This window comes from Gymnoscopelus microlampas, assembly GCF_963454915.1.
Source record: "Gymnoscopelus microlampas genome assembly, chromosome: 18".
Classification (NCBI taxonomy): Eukaryota; Metazoa; Chordata; class Actinopteri; order Myctophiformes; family Myctophidae; genus Gymnoscopelus; species Gymnoscopelus microlampas.
In genome coordinates, this window is record NC_139955.1 from 10,717,551 (window position 1) to 10,737,077 (window position 19,527).

Consider the following 19,527-nt stretch of genomic DNA (forward strand, 5'->3'; position numbering starts at 1 on the left):
GGATCTAGAGCGTAGACAGCGATGTTGCGGAAGAACCTCCAGTCTATGGGAGGAAAGACCGCGCCGTGGCAACAACCCAGTGTGCGTGAGTCAGTGTGGTTGTCAGTCACAGACAGCTGTGTGTTTATTAATGTTGTAGCAGCAACAAGAAGGTGAAGCGCTTTGTTTCAACACTGCAGAACGTTACTCGGTACCAGGGAGGAACATTGAGAGATACAGCGGCGACATGGCAACATCAAGCCCAGGATGTGTGGTGGTAAGTTAAGTTCTACCAGTCAGATAGAGCAGAACCTCCATACTGTAGGTCAGATAACACGCTGTCCTCATCGGGCGCCATTGGATCTACTAGCCCTGATACATGACAGTCAGGTTGATGAACTTCAACCTGGTGTTTGCCCTTTCTCCATTTACGGCCCGTACATCTACTTAAACGTTCAGATTTCAAATATAAAGTGCTTACCTCATGGCCACGGATGTTACAATTATGTTCGGGCCCTCAGAAGTACCCGTATCTTCCGTATTGTTCAATGAAAAGCATTTTAATCCGATCGGTGGCCATTTTCTCCGTATTTCCTCCACACGCTTTCAACTACGCGACCCTATCGGAGGTGTACTGCACTCCACATACATTATAACTATGAGAAGATGGCCACCAATCGGATTAAAATGCTTTTTATTGAACAATACGGAAGATACGGGTACTTCTGACAGGGCCCGTACATACTTGGAACATCCGTGGCCATGGGGTAAGCAGTTTATATTTGAAATCTGAACGTTTATGTAGATGTACGGGCCGTAAATGGAAAAAGTGCAAACACCAGGTTGAAGTTCGTCTATGACGGTCATGATAGATGACCGTCTTGGATCCATGGCTAGGGTTACTGCAGATGGTTTATCTTTGATAATGTGATTATCTAATAACCCTGGAGTTGGAGGCATCTCATCTGTGTTTCTAGTGCGGCCTGGGAGGTGTGTATGTATGTGTGAGTCACACGCGTGTGTACAGTACTGTACACGACGCATGGTGGCACATGTGACGCTGCGTTCATTCATGAGCACTGTGCTGTGCGGCAGGATGGGTGGCCTAACGTAGCGCTGCATTTGTCAAAGTAACGTTCTCCTGCAGCTAATGTACTAATGTAAGCGATTTAGTGCATTATTTCACTTTGAAATGCAGGTACAGCAGAAACCAACACTGGAGACATTGAACATTGTGGAGGTGGTGGGCGTAGGTGCTAATTTCCATAGACCTCAACTGTCGCGCGTGCGCGCGTGCGTGCGTGCGTGCGTGAGTGAGTGAGAGTGTCACAGTGGAACAGCCATTTCATATTTGCTCTGGAAGTGGTTAAAGGGGGTTACATCACATGCAGCCATGCTGGAAGAAATGCCTCCCATATTTCAAATGACTAACCTCAAATAACTGTAATTTCCAGTAAATGTTTACTGTCATGACTGTGTTAACTTCCTGTGTAATCTTTGGGTAAGAGAGCAATCTGCCCCCTTTTTTATTTTGTCAACCTCAACTACTGCTTAGTTTATTCAAGTCTAATTAGATGAACTAACACCATAGACTTGACAACTAATGTAATGTAATGGTAATGGCTTAGTTTTATTATTTTCCTGCTGTTTCTCTGTGTATTTCATGATTCTGCCTGAATAGCGTGTAGATATGTACTGTATGTGTTATACTGTATATGTTACGTTCTAGCTTGCTCATGTTGGCTTTTATAATGGGAGAGGTCAATAAGACACACAGCCAAGCTGTAAAGCATAACTACCTGTCACACATTCTATTGGGAATGCCATTCAAAATGCTACCTACACTATTTGCTCCTGTCAATGAACTTTCAGACAAAGGCCGTGGACCTTGCTGAGTGCACATGCTTTTACTGAAAGGGGGCAACAGGGCTCTCCTCCTAGAGAGAGAGAGAGAATGCAGGTAAACCCACTGTACATGCCAGGTCAGGAATTTTATGGCCGGCCATAAAGGCCATGACCGCGCTGTACCCCCGTAGTTTGGCCTTATGCCCTTCAAAAAATGACATGCCCTGTTGCCACAGTGGCCTTGATGCCCAGCCCTCACTCTGAAGGGTTTTTGACATCCTGCTTATTACATGGCTACTTAATGACAAAATATACCAAAAATTATTGTATTGACTTAAAAAAGGATTTCATTGCTTCGCTGAAAAGATTGTCAGTTGGATGCAATGGTTGGAGCTGCATGCTTAGCAACGATTTAAGATTAGCCTACTTAGTATTATAATTCACATTAAACTGAAGCAGGGTAGACGCAAAGCTGTATATTATCCTGCTATGGCTACTTTCAATTACCTTATTAAGCAAGCTTATTAGATTACAAGTTTCTACTTAATCCATTGCAACGTAAACAGAGGCAGAGCAGCAGTCTGCGATCAGAAAATTACAGACTGACAGAATGTAATGATTGACAAAGCAGAATCCAGCATTCAGCCAAGATGTTGTGTAGTAAGGAGACTCATCTTGATCAAACTCATCTTGATTTGCCAATGCATCAAGGCAGTGACGCAGCATAGAAGATCATCTCCTTATCAAGTCACAGGGTTGTGCTCCTGTAGGTGATCAAGCACCAAAAAAGAGGCCAGACATTCATCCATAGGTCCAACGAACCCTAAAACATACTGACTTCCCATCTTCAGAGTTCAGACCAGTCCAGGGACTGTGATTAGTCCAGGCCTGAGCATGCATGAACTTTTGACTCAGGACTTTGTCCAAATATTGGTGGTAATTTACAAATGCCAATATATATATACATTTGTGAAATAGACTGCTGCTGTATTATTTCAGTCATAGTTATATTATACATCATCCTTAAAACCAAGTTAAAATCACTATTTCTTAAAATATGTGTTCTATCTTGGCCTTGCTGCCCTGGCATTTGGGCATTGGTATGTACACAAACCTCAAGGTAGTTAGTGTTCTTTTTCCACTGTGCCATATTAGTGCTGGTTACAAAAGAAAAGGTATTTAGCCTAACCTCAGACAGTTCAGTTCAACATTCTGTGTTTTTTATTTTTTATTTCTTACTTGTAATCATCCGGCACCAATGAGACAAAATAAACAAAATGGAAGTCAGTACATGAATGGGCGTACAGTAGTGTCCTTAAAATCATGTTCTCCTGAGTACAGATGCTCCCTATCAACCATTTTTTCTTCTGGAATTGAAAACGCCAAGCCATAACAGATGGGGGTGCTTTATTTTGGGGCTGGCATGAGAAGGAATATGCTTCAGCATAATCCAGTCGTCATCACGCGGCTGGGAAGCGTTTTCATTGAACATGGTGTCCTGATGTGAATGGCATGAGCCAACGTTCCAGCTCGGTACCTCCAGCCCTGTAACTAGCAGCCCAGCCGTCACATGACTCCAATGGAGTTTCCCGGGTGCAAGTGCTGGGTTGTTTATCCTTGAGCAGGAAATTAGATTTGACGAGATATAGGCTAGCAAACGCTGAATCCCTTTTTTATAGGATTAAGCAAAGTTTTCGATTCTTTGGCGAGTCATTGCCAGTTGAACAGATGATATGGGAGGGTTCTGTTGTTGTGAAGGAATGAATATCTGAATGAATATCTATCTGATTGGAGTTCAGTGATTCTTCTTTCTAAGAAACTTCCTGGTGTCTGTAAAGATAAGGATTACCTTACACCTAGTTCGAGTTAACCATTTACCTATTTTAAGATTTGAGTTACAAAATTTCGCTTTAAAAATATATATATTCAAAGATTTGCAAAAAATAGCAGATCTACAAGCTCATAGCGTGGCACTTGGTGTGAGCTTTTTTTTTTTTATAGCCAAAGAAATCTTAAAATGACACGGATGTGTTCCCGGTCTTAATGGATTCAAATGTTTATTTTTGTTCAGGGGAGGGAAGGTATAAGCATTCAGCCTTATCTACTGTAATAGTCGGAGGTGTGGTGGGAACTGGGAAGCAAACCCACCTTTATCTCTTCCCCCTGTCTGCAGTGTTACATCAAGACATTGCCCCATCCCCAGTTAGATAATACCTCTGAGAACATTTTAACCCCTTGCTGTCAGGGTTTTTCCTGAACTTGTGTGATGTGGCCTGTCACAATTATTACATAATCGTCGAATCGCAATCATTTTTTCATAATCGTTTCCATGTTGAAAAATAGCAGATCTACAAGCTTACAACGTGTCACAAAGTGACGCGTTGTAAGCTTGTAGATCAGCTATTTTTACATAAAATTATTTAATATATCTGTCCTGTGCAATTTTTTTATTACGAAGCCTAAAAGGCAAACTTTTTATTCATAATCTTCCAATAACGTTCAATGCCAAACACACAATTAAGTCGTTAATCGCAATTATTTGAGTGACAATTAATCGTCAATTTAAATTTGTAATCGTGACAGCCCTATGTGTGATGTGTGTTTCAGATCAGCGATGATGAGCAAGGCTACGACCTGGATCTGTTCTGTATACCAAAGCACTACGCCAATGACCTCGACAGGGTTTATATACCTCACGGACTCATCTTGGACAGGTGGGTTCTTGTTCACCTCGGAGGGGAGGGCTACTATGCTGAGGTAGATGCTGGGACATATTTTACATGCTGAACAGGACGAAACGGCCACTTTATTTTCTAATGCCCAGATTTCAAATGCCCCCTCGTTAACAACTTACAACCTGGCATCCCTATTTTGGGCATTCCGAAATTCAAAACAATTGCGGAAATAGCCGATCTTCAAGCTCACAGCGTTGTGTTGTAAGCTTGTAGATCGGCTATATCCACGCATACCGCTGTATGACAAAGTATGTACAGTAGGGCTTACGCAGTTAAGGCAAACAATGGTAAAACATATGAATATTTCCAATCTGAGTGTTTCTGAGGCAAATTTAAATGATCGTTCAGTTATTAGTCAGTCGTTATGGTTCAGTGACGTAGTGAACAGAGGCGTACGGTCATTGGGGCCAACGAGGCCATGGCCCGGTCTGTGTGAACCCTGCTTGCCCCTGTGTAGGGGCAAGATCCGCCAGGGGGAAAAAACAAAAAATCAACATAACAACATTAGCAGGCCCTCACCCTTTAAGTCGTCTTTGTTTTCAAATGGGGCTAATTTGCATTCGGCCGAATTGTTAATGAGTGGCCATTAGAAAACCAGTTTCGCCGTCAAACCGGTTCTCCATTGCGCAGAGACGAGCACCTCTCCATTCAGAAATGTATTAGAAGAAGAACCGTCGTCCTGAAACACCCTGCCTCGCGTCTAAACTGGCGGCCTCGGTCCGCGAAAAAAAATGGGGCAGTGTGTTTTGGGACGAGCGTTCCGTTTTCCACCCGGAATGGCTCGGTAATTCTCAATAGACTTATCAGCCGTTGTTGTGCCCCCCCCCCCCCCCCCACGTTAGAATTCACCATACGCCAGTGGTAGTGAATTATTTTATTTTTATGTCCCAACTTTCTTTTAGCTGAGGAAGACTATCCTGTCAAAATATTGGTTTCTTGTACTTCTTCTTAACACCTCCTGAACTCTGGTGTGCGCTCCCTCTCCTGTGTTTGCCCATCGTTCTTCTAAGGCCTGCCTTTTCTTGAGAAAACATTGTTAAAGTTTCTTTCTTTCTTTCTTTCTTTCTTTCTTTCTTTCTTTCTTTCTTTCTTTCTTTCTTTCTTTCTTTAGGACAGAAAGGCTGGCAAGAGAGATCATGAAGGACATGGGAGGTCACCACATCGTGGCGCTCTGTGTGCTGAAGGGGGGTTACAAGTTCTTTGCAGATCTGTTGGATTACATCAAGGCCTTGAACAGGAATAGTGACCGTTCGATACCAATGACAGTCGACTTCATCCGTCTTAAGAGCTACTGTGTAAGTTATCTTAGTGTTTTCAGTCTATCACCTTTTAACCTAAGGGCCCTAATTTCTACTTTGTCGTACGATGACGTGTGGCGGAAATGGCGATCTACGAGCTTGTTACTGCTGTTTTCGCCACGCCAACATTTCTGAAAAGTTTCACGTATCACAAAATCTTCTAGACATCCCAAGACTTACAGCTTCAACATTCCTGTAATGTGAGCTGGTCAGCAACGGGATGTTCTGCGCACCATAAGATCATTTCCAACTGGAGTCTGTGGGCTGTGCAGTGATGAATCTCGTGCATTGCCAACAAACAATGGGCCTCATTCACTCAGCTATTTGTAAATACTGTGCAAATAAAGTGACTAAAGGGTTGCGTATCGTTCTCTAGGTACAATCTGACGTCCAATTCACGAAAGGGAGTGTACAGCCTTGATAAGTGCGGATAACAGGTGTATCTCATTTTTGAAAGTGTAGATCATCCACGCCACATTTAACACAATAAAAGGCAACCGGAAACATCTCATGTCAGACGAAAAATGTCATTACACTTCAAAATGCTACAAACTTACAACGCGGCGGTATGCACCCACTTGACAACTTCTAGATCAGTGCAAGCGAGTCCCTCACGCGATGGACCCGCGTGAACAACCCCGATGGAACGTTAATTAAGTAAATGGCCTACTCTCACGTGTAATAGAATAATAAGTTGGTTTGCAAAGTATAACATCAGGACCAAAGGCTAATAAAACTTGGATATTATGTAAGATGCCTCTTAATTGTCTATTGGGGATATTTTCTATCCTTGGCTTTGATTTATTTGATGTTCACTCATGCTCTTCATTGTAATTTTACAGAATGATCAGTCTACAGGCGAAATCAAAGTGATCGGAGGTGATGACCTGTCTACACTGACGGGAAAGGTGAGTAGAGAGCAGTCTGCACGTCTTCACTGGTAAATGGACTCAATGGAGCATTTATATAACGGCTTAATCCTAAGCACTTTACAATGTGCATTACATGCACACACTTACGGTGGAGGAAATCATGCAAGAAGAAACTTCACCAAACTGCCATTCTGCCTCCTCAGTCACCCATTGGTCATTTCACACAGATCAGTTATCAATCTGTCTCACTTTGATTACTTTTACCATAATTAAAACTTGTTTTCTTTTCACACAGAATGTCCTGATTGTGGAGGTAAGTTTTGACTTTAAAATTTTCCTTGAATGAGATTTTACCGTGTCACTGTCATTCATGTACGTTTTTCATTTTAGGACATCATTGACACAGGCAAGACGATGAAGACCTTATTAGAACTTCTCAAACAGTACAAACCCAAAATGGTTAAAGTAGCAAGGTAATGTAATTGTGTGTGTGTGTGTGTGTGTGTGTGTGTGTGTGTGTGTGTGTGTGTGTGTGTGTGTGTGTGTGTGTGTGTGTGTGTGTGTGTGTGTGTGTGTGTGTGTGTGTGTGTGTGTGTGTGTGTGCAGTTTCTTGCATAACTAAAACTTTTTTTAGTTTCTCCCTGAGGTGCTGTCTCAATCTGTCATGTTTCTCATCATAGTAATTGTAGCAGTTATGCGGTCATGTGATATTTGCAGCAGTTATGTGGTCATGTGATATTTGCGGCAGTTATGCGGTCATGTGATCAGAATGTGTTCTGCCCTCAGTTTGTTGGTGAAGAGAACACCCAGGAGCGTTGGATACAGGCCAGACTGTAAGTACACAAAATGGATGGAGTCATAATTACAACTTCACCACAGATGCAACTTTATTACATTGTTTTTGAGTACTTGCGGATACCAAGTATTTACATTATATTGGGTATTTTGGTTGTCATTTGCATTTAATATGCAACAATTGCAACATTTTCTTTTTTTAATCTTATAATCCCAAAAGGAAAATAAAATGACCCTCATCAATGATAACTTGTCCTATCAGTGTCTGTCTGCAGTAGTCTCGCGTAGCCAGACAACTACTCCACAATCTCCGAATGCTATATAGAGTCTGGAACTACACCTCCCGAAATCCGTGGCAGGAATCTGACATTTACATTTTATTTTAGAATTTCCATTTTTGCTAAGCAGCAAGCTATATATGCTTCGATGATTTTGATTTATATTAGGATACATTTGCGCGACTGTAAAGACGAAGCAGAAGTGTGTGTGGGGGGGGGGGGTGGCTTCCGCTTTCCCCCATACTCATCAACAGAGCTTCCGTGCTCCAGACTGTATGACCAGAAGCATTTGAAATTGAGGGAGGCAACAGTCTGGCCACCCGAGACTAGTCTGCAGAGACCCTGCTCACATTTGTTTGACCAAGTAGTCAATCAGAATGCATCCATCCCTCCAGGGTATGGGAGCACTGTCTCTTGTAAACACAGCTCTTGCAAGTTGTTTTACAGAAAACTTTTAAAAATATTCCTAAATCACCAACTTTTGGCCAAACAAGAAAAAGTATTTTGGATGTATAGACCTCACACACCAATGTTTGTGTTGCTCTTGCTTACAGTTTTACAGAGTTATTATTCATTCAGCAGTTCATGTTTTGATTATAATTATTATTTATTTGTATTATTATTACTATTTTATTTATTTTTTCAGTTGTAGGATTTGAAGTGCCTGACAAGTTTGTGGTGGGATACGCGCTAGACTACAACGAGTACTTTAGAGATCTAAACGTAAGTATTTATAGTTGCAATTTACTCATGTAATCTATGAACATGAGACTTAAATATATGTAAATATTGACCAGAAATCACTAACCTTCAGTCAGCATGTTGTGTACAGTGTGTGTGTGTGTGTGTACAGTGTATGTACATTTAATGTCAATGATCTGCCTTTCAGCATATCTGCGTCATTAGTGAGACAGGAAAGGAGAAGTACAAGGCATGAAGATCTCTTCACAACTTTGATTAATGTTTTTTTCTTTTCTTTTTTCCTTTGATGTCACGGTTTTATTTTATATCTGATTTTATATTTGTGTCATGAAAAATATTAAGCCGGGTGCAGCTCATGTCACATGTGGGATTTGTGCTCAGGGTCTCTGAGAGTGCACTGCTGTAGTCGTGATAATCATTATATTTGCTTTGCTCACCTACAATCTACAGTCAATATTACATCATGTTCTTAAGCTTTAGAGGAGATGGATTCAATGCCTTGGTAAAAAACGTGTCTGTGAAACAGCCCAGTTTCATCTCAAATTGGTACAGTGCTAAACAAAACACGTAAAACAACACCTGAATTTCGCCTCGGGATCAGTAAAAGTCTATCCATCTAGTATCTACCTAAAATGTACCCCTTCACCTTATTGTCAACAGCCTGTTTTTGTTCTTAACAGGGGAGTAATTTATTCCGAGCAATGCTGCTAGCATGAAGAACAATATCATTAATCATTATCATGTTTCATACATAATTTCAACAGTGTCCTATTTCATAATATATTGTGATTTTTATCCAAACTTTTCATTCAATTCAGTCTTTGACAGATGTTGGCATCCATGAAGTACATTGTCTTGTACTGTATGTAATAAAAAAACACATTTAAGCTTTAAGCTATGGTGAGGAAAATGTACTTTTTGCACTTAGTGTATGTACTCATTTACTTTTGTTTTGGTATAATCTGTTGCTATCTTTTATAGAATTGGGCATACTTTTGACAATGTATCTGTAATGTATGTATGGGCTTTGTTTTATTATACTGTAATGGTAAATCATTCAATGGTGCCATCATTGTAAAACAATCGCAACTGCATTTTACAGTTTCAGCTATGAAATATTCACACATTGCCAGCGGATTTTCCTACTGTACGAATGACTGTATACAATGTAATGGCAAGTAAGTTAATGAGTTGTCATTCTGTTCTCTATGATGTGGAGGGGAGAGTAGTGGTGATTTGGAGTGGGGCCTTGGAACAAGTTTAGATTTCTGTAGTCCTGTGGTTTTGTACAGTACCTGGTCTTGCGTATACCTGGAATGCATAGATTTCTAGGAATTTCTACTGTATTAACCCATTCAATCCGGAAACGCATGTGTCATTTTAGATTTAAGCTATAAGGCAAACACAGAATATGGAGCGCACACCTGTGTTGATGAGGTGCTGGCCACGGCAGATAATAATGTTGAAAAGGATGAGGCCGCACAACTCTTAGCCACGATGCATAAAGTTTAATGAAATGAAACCAACGTTTCGACAAATATAGTCTTCCTAAGACTATATTTGTCGAAACGTTGGTTTCATTTAAAGTTTAATGAAATGAAACCAACGTTTCGACAAATATAGTCTTCCCTAAGACTATATTTGTCGAAACGTTGGTTTCATTTCATTAAACTTTATGCATCGTGGCTAAGAGTTGTGCGGCCTCATCCTTTTCAACATATTTAAGCTATAACCATTATTTTATACTTTGGCTATTAAAAAATAGATCTGCATTTTTTTTTTAAATGTGAAAATGTGTGCAAATATTTTTTTTTCAAGTGAATATTTGTAACTCAAATATTTGCTTCTTGGGGTCCCTTGAACTAAATATTTGGAGATGGGGGTCTGTGGCCAATACATATCATTTTGGGGGTCCTTGACATGAAGAAGTTTGAGCAACATGTTTTTCAGAAACCTGTTAGGATTTAGAAGACATGTGTTGATGCATTCCTGCATTGAATGGGTAAAAAGCAGTCGACCCTCTATTTGCATTCCTATGACTCTAAACATTTACTTTTCACTGTGACAATCTGGCCCTAGAGCTTATGTCTATATGAATAGAGAAAAGATGTTCATGTGGAATTCAGTGTGGAAGAAGGCTGAGGCCTGAGGGAAATGTGTTTCAGCCAATAAGTAACTTCTCTTTATTATTTAAGGAGCCTACCTACCCATAGTCATATTTACCATACCAAAAAAACTTACCCTACCAGATCTGTCTGCACTAGACTGCCCCCTTGTGCTCAATGAAGGAAATCACAATCAGCTACCACATGGGGAAAACGGAAAGTAACTATGTAATGGTGTACAGTCATGTCGAAAGTATGAAATTATTTAAGTATGTTTTCATTTATTTAATTAAAATGTGTGTTATCTTAGAGGACCCGGGGGGTGTTAAAATGTCCTTATCCATGTTACATCGAATTGTGGCCCCAGGAGTCACAGTTCTGCAGTTGCATGAAAGAGCGTCATGTTTTGATGGGAATTGTTGTGACTGATGTCGGACAAAATATTTGACTAGGACGCAACAACCATGACGTTAAATATGTTCAGGTTATCTATCTTCAATTATGAGTGCAGAGTAAGCCAAGTTGTTGCTTAAATTGAGCTTGTTTCCAAAGTGTACTTGCTTATTTGAGCTTGTTTCTAAAGTGTAGTTGCTTATTTGAGCTTGTTTCTAAAGTGCAGTTGCTTATTTGGGCTTGTTTCTAGTGTAGTTGCTTATTTGGCCTTGTTTCTAAAGTGTAGTTTCTTGGGCTTGTTTCTAAAGTGTAGAAGCTTATTTGGGCTTGCTTCAGAATTGTTTTAATTATTTAAACCAGTGGCTCTCAAATATTATATTATATGTCATGGACCAGTTTTTTTTTTTTTTTGCAAGCTCACCGCGTCGCATATCGCATCCCATCCCATCGGGTTGAAGTGCTTCTTTTGGGCTTGTTTTCATAGATTTCCTAGTTTCTTAATTGTTGCATATTTCTCTCAGAAAATCTGGCAACACTGGTGGCAAATGGAACGTTTCATTGGGCAACACCTAAGGGGCGTGGCGTTTTTTTAAACCTAGCATTAGCTAGCCAAGCAAGCTCCTGTCTGTCTGGAGGAGCGCCACTCCAGTAGTAGAAGAATACTAAAACTACGTGTAATGTGTTATAAACCGTGTAGCAGTTACACCAAACAACAGTGAAATGCGGTAACGCTACAAAATTGATGCAGGCCGACATTTATGGCGCAGTAGGCACTTAGTAATGTTCTTTTTTTGTATGACTCAATGTTATTAAGTCTTACATTTTACATAAAAAGTAGGATACACAAAAAAAATCAAACAAGCAGACAAACAAATGAAACAAAAACAAATCAAATACAGTACAATAAAGTAAAAGTAAGACAAATGCCATGGTCGTCCTGGGTATGGCACTAGTAATGTTAATTAAATACTACTTTAGTATTGTGGGGAAATGCTTTCGCTGAAAATAGTAGATCGACAAAACTCACAATGAGAAAACCGAAAAGACACGAGCCCTGAGAGACTCCGGTTACATAAATGGGGTTTAAGTTGGTTAAACAAAAATACATTGTGGCGCTCCTTATGGCGTCATATTTATTTTGAAATCCGCGACCGGAAAGTCCTATTTTCTATTAGCGGTGTGATTGACTTGCTTGTTTGTGTTGCCATGTCGGCTTATTATAAGCGACTTTGGGCTTCTTTTTCGGTTTGCGTTTTTTTGGGCTTGTTTCTTATTTTGGGCTTGCTTCCTAGATGTTGTTTAAAACGGTAGTTTTCAAACATTCTCTAGTAAAGGACCCCAACATGTATGTATTTGTCCACGGACCCCCACCCCCCCCCCCATCTCCATCTAAAAGTATTGTGACCCCTGTACCAGATTAGTGTTCAAATGTTTCAACAACAAAAAAAAGAATTGCCGATCTACAGGCTCACAACGCGTTGCATCGTGACGCGTTGTGAGCTTGTAGATCGGCTATTTTCAAATATCCGACTTGTTTTCATAGACCTAGTTGCTTATTTCTCTCGCAATATTTGGCAACACTACTCGCTTTACTTGAGCTAACGATGCTGTGGTCGCGCCAGCTGATCGATTAACGCGAATATCACCGGATAGCGTTAACTCTGTGGGGTCGATAAAAACATACATTAAGAATACATTATAAACTGATCGACCGGGTAGTTCGTGTCATTTAACGCGTCAGGTAATCAGCGTAGTTTAATGTTTTTATTTTAAAAGTCTGTTGATCTGCATCTACAGGCTGGAACCGCGGGGATAATCTAATACCAAGGATGGTACAGTGTCGTCACAAAGTGTACTTTAATCCATCGCACTTTAACCTTTTCCGTGGAAAACAAGATTCGTGTCGTAATTCTTGTTGAATGAAATCTAAGGTTCGTACGAGAAAGTTTGAAATAGCTTTTAAGCGTGGTGGATGTGCGCGGTCTAGTAGTCTGAGGCACTTCCGGCTTACTTAGTGACGTCATGGACGCATCCTTTGGCGTGTGTTGTAGCCTCGTTAGCTAAAGGTTTCAGTTGTACCCTGTAGGCTGCATTCATTCTGCATTGTGTTGCAAACGTTAATGAAAACTATAATGATAATGAAATGAAAGTTATAGATTCTGACGATATGATCACAGATCAGTTGTAGTTTAGATTGCAGGGATTGATGAGGATGAACAGGTTAAGTCTCTGTTTGACAACAGAACGCTGGAACAAATGAGAAGAGGCCTGTTGTAAATGCTGTAAGTTTAGGTTCCATTAATTAACAACAGACTGTGTGATTGGAGATTCGGTATAATCGATGAACTAACGTTACTTTAAAAACATGTTATGTTACGTTTTATCTGCGTAGCTGAAACGCTACTGTTCGGGAGACTGCTATAGCTTAACAACACTGTGCTGCTGGTTAGCCAGATGAGTTAGTTCTTATGAGCTGATAGATAATAATCACAATAACAACGTTATGAACGAGATGAACAACCCAGGAGAGAAGATGGAGTTGGATCTGGACATGATCCCATCGTCACTGGGTCACAGTGATGGACATCTAAGAAGATCCAACAGTGCACCCATGATCAATGGCCTCAGGTTATTGTCCCTTTATTCACTCGTTTATACATGCAATGAAATCACCAGCGGTGGAAAAAGCACTTCACATTTTTACTTAAGTAAAAGCATCAATACTGCAATGTAGAAATACTAAAATTCCAGTATCCAAAATGTACTCGAGTAAAAGTACAAAAGTATTGGCATCAAATCAAAATATACTTAAAGTACTAGAAGTAAAAGTACTCGTTTGCGCAGAATGTCCCGTTTCACAAGTTCAAAAGGTATAGAAATATCATCGCGAGATTGTAGATCGGCTATTTTCATATGGCCGAAATATATTAATATATATAGGGCTGAAGTGGTTGAGATGTATTGGAGTTGAAGTAAAAAGTATTGAAAATAGGAAATACTGAAGAAAGTAAAAAATACCTTAAAATTGTACTTAAGTACAGTACTTGGGAAGTTGAGTAGATGTACTTAGTTACTTTACGCCACTGTAATTAACAGTGGTGTACATCCCTCCTAATTAAATTGACTTAAAACACTGGTTCTCAAACTTTAAAGTTTTTAATTTAAAAGGACTGCCATAACTTACAGACCTGTAAGCATCCCAATTGATTCCAAACTATCAATTATTTAGCTGGGGTCCCGCTGGAACCTCATCAAAGACCCCTGGACCCATTTTGAGACCCCGTGGCATAAGAACTGCAATGTAGTTCATAGATTGTGACTTGTAACCTGTGACTCTCATTGTAGCGACAATTCCCAAGTTTTCCAGAGAGAGGTCCTGCGCTGCAGAAGGAACAGTACTACTGTCGTCAACAGGCCCAACATGGTAATTCATTCAGTTTCATTACATTCATTGATTTACTTCTGTAACCACCATAACATAATTGTCAATGTTTGACCCATTTCCCTCTACACACTTTTCTTGCAGGTTCCCTCGTCACCCATTCGTGTCCCCAGTACAAGACTGCATCAGATCAAACAAGTAAGAAAGCAGTATTTTAAATGATACACATTGTATACGGGTTTTGTGCTGCAAAAATAACATACAATCTATAAACTCACAATGCGTCGCGACGCATGTGAGCTTATAGCTCAGCTATTTCCGTGGTCAGGTTTAAGTGGTTAAACGCTTGTGTGTGTGTGTGCATGTAGGAGGAGGGCGTTGATGTCATGAACAGGGAGACTGCTCATGAGCGGTAAGTTTTGAATCAGTGAAGTTAGACAATAATCAATGGATTTAGAGATGTATTTGTTTTGTATTTAAGATGGTTTTGTGTCTCCATTTTAGGGAGGTTCAGGCAGCCATGCAGATGAGTCACTCCTGGGAGGAAAGCCTCAGTCTGGTAAATGACTATCTTGTGTCGTAGATAGGGCTGCAACTATCGATTATTTTCTTTGGTGATAATTCTATCGATTACTTTTTTTGATTAATCCAATCATCTAGATTGGAAGCATATTTTTTTTGATAATTTGTATTATTTTTTATATATCATAACAAATCGATGTGAACATGTATTTCTGATTTAGTCTGATTAACCACCTAAGCCCTATTTTATACAACAGTGTCACACAAAAATACCATATCTGCAAGGCAAGCTCACAACGCGTGACCAATTGACGTATTTCCACTATTTTAAAAAAAATCTGCAAAAGGGGAAATTAAATGTTTTCTCCCGAAATCTATATTCTTAAATTAAAATTGATTATCGATATTTTTTCATTATCGATTAAATCAGTAAGTTTGATTAACTGTTGCACCCCCCGACCCCCAATCATAAAATGTCTTGACCATACTAGCCGTTTAGGATGGCAAAAGTATGAGCACTGACGTCCTCTTGTCAAACCCACATCCCATCCATAGATTTTTTTTTTTTAAACAAGGAATTATTACATTACAGTTGTGACAATTGTCCTAGCGCTTAAGGTGCTGTGCAATGTGCAAGTTCTTACTCCTAGGTTATCTAATGTAAACATATTGTCTATTTTGAGCAGGCAGAAGCTGTAAACTGACCTATGCCAGTGTCCTTGGCTTTATTGCATTATTGGTTCTGAAGACTTGGTCGATCAGTGTGTTAAAAACATATATATATTACAGAGTGACACCGAACCTTTTGAGAAATCAGCATCATCGTCCCCAAAGCGAATCGACTTTGTGCCTGTGTCACCAGCTCCGTCCCCAACCAGAGGAATTGGAAAGAAGGTACATCTGTCACATGACTTGTATTAGCCCTGAAACAAGACTGTCATACCATGACAGTCATGGTGCCGAGTCCCCCCGGTTTATAGCGGTGTTCGATTTTTTTACATTGCCGACTCCCACATGTACATACACATTCAGATTTCAAATATAAAGTGCTTACCCCCGAGCCACGGATGTTACAAGGCGATCCGGACCGCGATAAGTACCCGTATCTCCCGTATTGTTCAATAAAAAGCATTTTAATCTTAATTTCCCCTTTTTTTTGGTAATGTATCAGAGTGCAATACACCTCCCAACCATCAGTGTCGCATGGTTGAAAGTATCGGAGAAAATTTGGAGAAAATGGCCGGCGATCGGATTAAAATGCTTTTTATTGAACAATACGGGAGATACGGGTACTTATCGTGGTCCGGATCGCCTTGTAACATCCGTGGCTCGGGGGTAAGGACTTTATATTTGAAATCTGAACGTTTATGTACACGTGAGAGTTGGCAATGTAACAAAAATCGAACACCGCTATAAACCAGGGGGACTCGGCACCATGACGCTTGTATACAAGCGTCATGTGAACCATGGCTAGACTTGTATTAACATTAAAATATTTAGAAGCCACAGCTTAACTTTGCCAAAAGTACAGATCTAAACAGGCTAACAATGTGTCACATCACAATTTGTTGTTCGCTTGGTAGATCTGTGCTTTTTGGCAAGCGACACCATTGTACTAGGGATTATAACTGAGGTGTAATTGTGTCTTTGTTGTCTTTGCTATGAGCAGCAGTGTTTCTCTCCTTCACTACAAATCCTTGTGAGCAGCAATGGACTGACGCCGAGCCCAGTACCAAGCCCAACACGACGCTTCAGGTGAATTTCACAGTTGTTCTCTACCTGATTCTCAGCCTTTTTCATTTCAAGGGCCCCCAGTTTCATATGCATAATCCTCAGTGTTAATTTAACTCAAGAGTGTACAAATGGACCCATCAAAGTTACAGACCCATAAGGGTCCATTTGGATGAGGGTTAATAGAAATATATTGCCTAACTATGACAGAGATAGGAGTGTCAAAGACGTATGGCTGATTATTGTTTTGGCATTTCTGCCTTGTTTGGGTAGGACAGTGAACAGAGAGGGGAGGGTTGACATGCAATAAACGGCCTTGAATGGGAATTGAACATGGTTCAGCTATGGGAAGGATTGTAAGCCTTATTTATGTGTACATATACATGTACGGTACATTTGAGAACAAGCCCAACCAACTGCAGACCAAACCCAAAACCCACCGGTTGGGTACACCATCTATGTAAACAGAGTTGGTACTTCTAGAGGATATTATTGGTTATCCCTGGACATATTACTATTCACAGTTACGTATGCAAATATTTTCCTCTCACAAAATGTAATAAACATTTTCAACACTGGTAATGTCTCAAACCACACTTCATTGGTAACAAAGTGTTCCATTGTTCTCTAGCCGTCGGAGCCAGAGCCCAATTAACTGCATCAGAGCCAGCATACTGGGGCCAATCAAACGCAAAGGTGGGTCACCTCAAGAAGCCTTTCATAAACCTTGAACGGAAACAAGGGTGATATGTTTATAAGAATTTGAATTCCACAAAGTGAGAGGCACAACGTGTCCGTCCATGTGAAGTGTTGAATCCTATGAAAGCATTTTGTCTGTGTGTTGTAGGGGACATGGAGACAGAGAGCCAACCAAAGAGGTTGTTCCAGGGTACGACCACCATGCTGTCCTCTGATGTTTCAGACCACAGTTCCTGGTACGACATTTCATGTAGATCACAGTCCTCGATTTGTTAAATGCAGTAATCTCACTGCTGTAAAGCTGTACAGGTTAAAGTCCTAGTCGCTGGCAAACGCCACATAAGTATTTGGCATCAAATTGTGTATGTTAATTAGCTGTAACTGTTTTCCAGTCACTCTCCAGATCTGCTGGACGGCAGCCTCAGCAGTGTGAGTTCCTCCACCGACTCCCCTGGAAAGATGGAGGGAGTTTCGCCCTCCTCCAGTAACTCCCCCTTCACTTCCATCCAGGATCTGTCCCCAAAGTGAACACAGAATCACAAGAGACACTAAAGGAGGACAGAGATTTTCTCTCTCTCTGGAGGGATGAGTTTCCTTCTCAGATCTGCCGCCTCTCAGTCACGTAGGCTTAGTGGAGTTTGCTGTTGCAGGGCTGTTTTCCTCTGGATGGAATGGAAAGCCATGGAAGATGTCTGCTGTGTAGAGAAACACTGAGCACCAGCTGCTAGTTGTGGATCTCATACGGTGCTTCTGTGATTATGTGTATTTGTCTGTCACACCAGTTCTCTCCACTGGAGAAAGACATTGAACACTGGACAAAAAAAAAACAACTAACCTAAACAAATGACTACAGTATTTGGATGTGTACAATGTCCTCTTAACTTCAAATGTGTTCCCATTTTGTGCAGGAACAAAACTGACGTCCACAGGCCTTTGTTTATACTCAAGAGTCTACAGGTTTTGTATGAAAGGATTTAACTTATTGTTTTGTTTTTTTGCTTTGTAAGTATGTACATATTAATCTTGTCAAAATATATAGTGAACATTTTGTGACTGGCTGTGAGATGAATGCAGGCACAGGGCTAAAACAGCAAACTATTTTCTTTTTAAAGGAGTGGATTAGAAAAATGTTGTGACTACTTCCACAGGGTTCAATTATGAGTTGAGTTTCCCCTCATCCTTTTACTGTAAAAGAAGTTGTGTTTTGAGTGGATCTCTTGCAGGCTGTCAACTGTGGTGAAACAATAAACCAGTCTTTGGTTGACTTGCTGTGATATTTTTTTTTAACGGTCTGGGCAGTAGACTGACCCAGTAGATATGAAAGGTAAGATAGATGAGATAAGATTAGTCACCACTGTGAGGGATTGAACGCTAAATACTACTAATCCTGTTTGTGCTCAGGATGTTATTGGAGACTTGCAAGCTGCACTGCAGTTCATGTGCTTCTTCCACATTTCTTCCTTAAATCCCTACTGGCACATTGTTCTGGTTTGTGAAAGGTCTTTGGTGTGGTTTCTTCTCCTTTTCTTTCTTTTTCTTTTAGCTTTTGGTCAAAGTTGGATGCTGATAGTTTTCTATCTTCCATTTTAAAACCAGCATATCATTCTCTTAAATTATAGGTAGGGGTGTGCCGATATATCGTCCCGCGATATATCGCGATACGTTTTCGCGACGATATGTATCGTTTTGGAAAAAAAAAATATCGTTTTTGAAAAAAAAAAAAATTTTTTTTTTTTTTTTTTTTTTTTTTTTACAATCATAATAATCAGGCATGCAAACGGCCCCGAAGTGAAAAGAGTGACAACATGTTTTTTTTTCGGGTCAGGTGTCATACTATTTGGATTCAAAACGGCTATTGTAGCTGAAAAGCTACAAGTTTGCATGTCTGAATAATGCAAAAACAGAATTATTTGTTTGCATTTTCTTTTTTTCTCCTCCATATATTTTCATAATAAAAAAAGTGCGTATCGTATCGTATCGAAATCGTATCGAAGTTGTGAGCCAAATATCGTATCGTATCGTTTCGTGAAATTAGTGTATCGGCACACCCCTAATTATAGGCTGTACATGTTTAAACAAATGCCTAAAGCAAACTGGTGCCGTTACATTTGCCTGCTGTCATGGTCAACATATTTACGTTTTAGTTTTATGTAAACCTTTGACAGTTTTATTTTTCTTCTGATACCCAGAT

General features: G+C 40.1%; 2 protein-coding genes across 2 annotated transcripts; both read left to right on the forward strand.

Annotated features, from left to right (window-relative positions):
• The first annotated feature begins 67 nt into the window (after positions 1-67).
• hprt1 (hypoxanthine phosphoribosyltransferase 1) lies at positions 68-9,398 on the forward strand. The gene is made up of 9 exons (XM_084041488.1): positions 68-256; positions 4,432-4,538; positions 5,671-5,854; positions 6,700-6,765; positions 7,025-7,042; positions 7,120-7,202; positions 7,516-7,562; positions 8,449-8,525; positions 8,692-9,398. The coding sequence occupies exons 1-9, from the start codon at positions 227-229 to the stop codon at positions 8,737-8,739; spliced, it is 660 nt and encodes a 219-aa protein (XP_083897614.1). The 5' UTR covers positions 68-226; the 3' UTR covers positions 8,740-9,398.
• Positions 9,399-12,600: 3,202 nt separating this feature from the next.
• pabir2 (PABIR family member 2) lies at positions 12,601-18,600 on the forward strand. Its single transcript, XM_084041112.1, has 10 exons — positions 12,601-13,630; positions 14,348-14,426; positions 14,529-14,582; positions 14,753-14,796; positions 14,889-14,943; positions 15,696-15,800; positions 16,576-16,661; positions 17,269-17,333; positions 17,485-17,572; positions 17,729-18,600. Exons 1-10 carry the CDS (start codon positions 13,506-13,508, stop codon positions 17,862-17,864), a joined length of 837 nt encoding a protein of 278 aa, XP_083897238.1. The 5' UTR covers positions 12,601-13,505; the 3' UTR covers positions 17,865-18,600.
• The last annotated feature ends 927 nt before the right edge of the window (positions 18,601-19,527 follow it).

Coding starts and splice junctions, on each gene's coding strand:
- hprt1 (XM_084041488.1), top strand. CDS start 227: ATGGCAACATCAAGCCCAGGATGTGTGGTG. Junction 7,203..7,515: donor AAAATGGTTAAAGTAGCAAG/GTAATGTAATTG, acceptor TTCTGCCCTCAG/TTTGTTGGTGAAGAGAACAC. Junction 8,526..8,691: donor AGTACTTTAGAGATCTAAAC/GTAAGTATTTAT, acceptor TCTGCCTTTCAG/CATATCTGCGTCATTAGTGA.
- pabir2 (XM_084041112.1), top strand. CDS start 13,506: ATGAACGAGATGAACAACCCAGGAGAGAAGATGGAGTTGGATCTGGAC. Junction 13,631..14,347: donor CCCATGATCAATGGCCTCAG/GTTATTGTCCCT, acceptor CTCTCATTGTAG/CGACAATTCCCAAGTTTTCC. Junction 14,944..15,695: donor GGGAGGAAAGCCTCAGTCTG/GTAAATGACTAT, acceptor TATATATTACAG/AGTGACACCGAACCTTTTGA.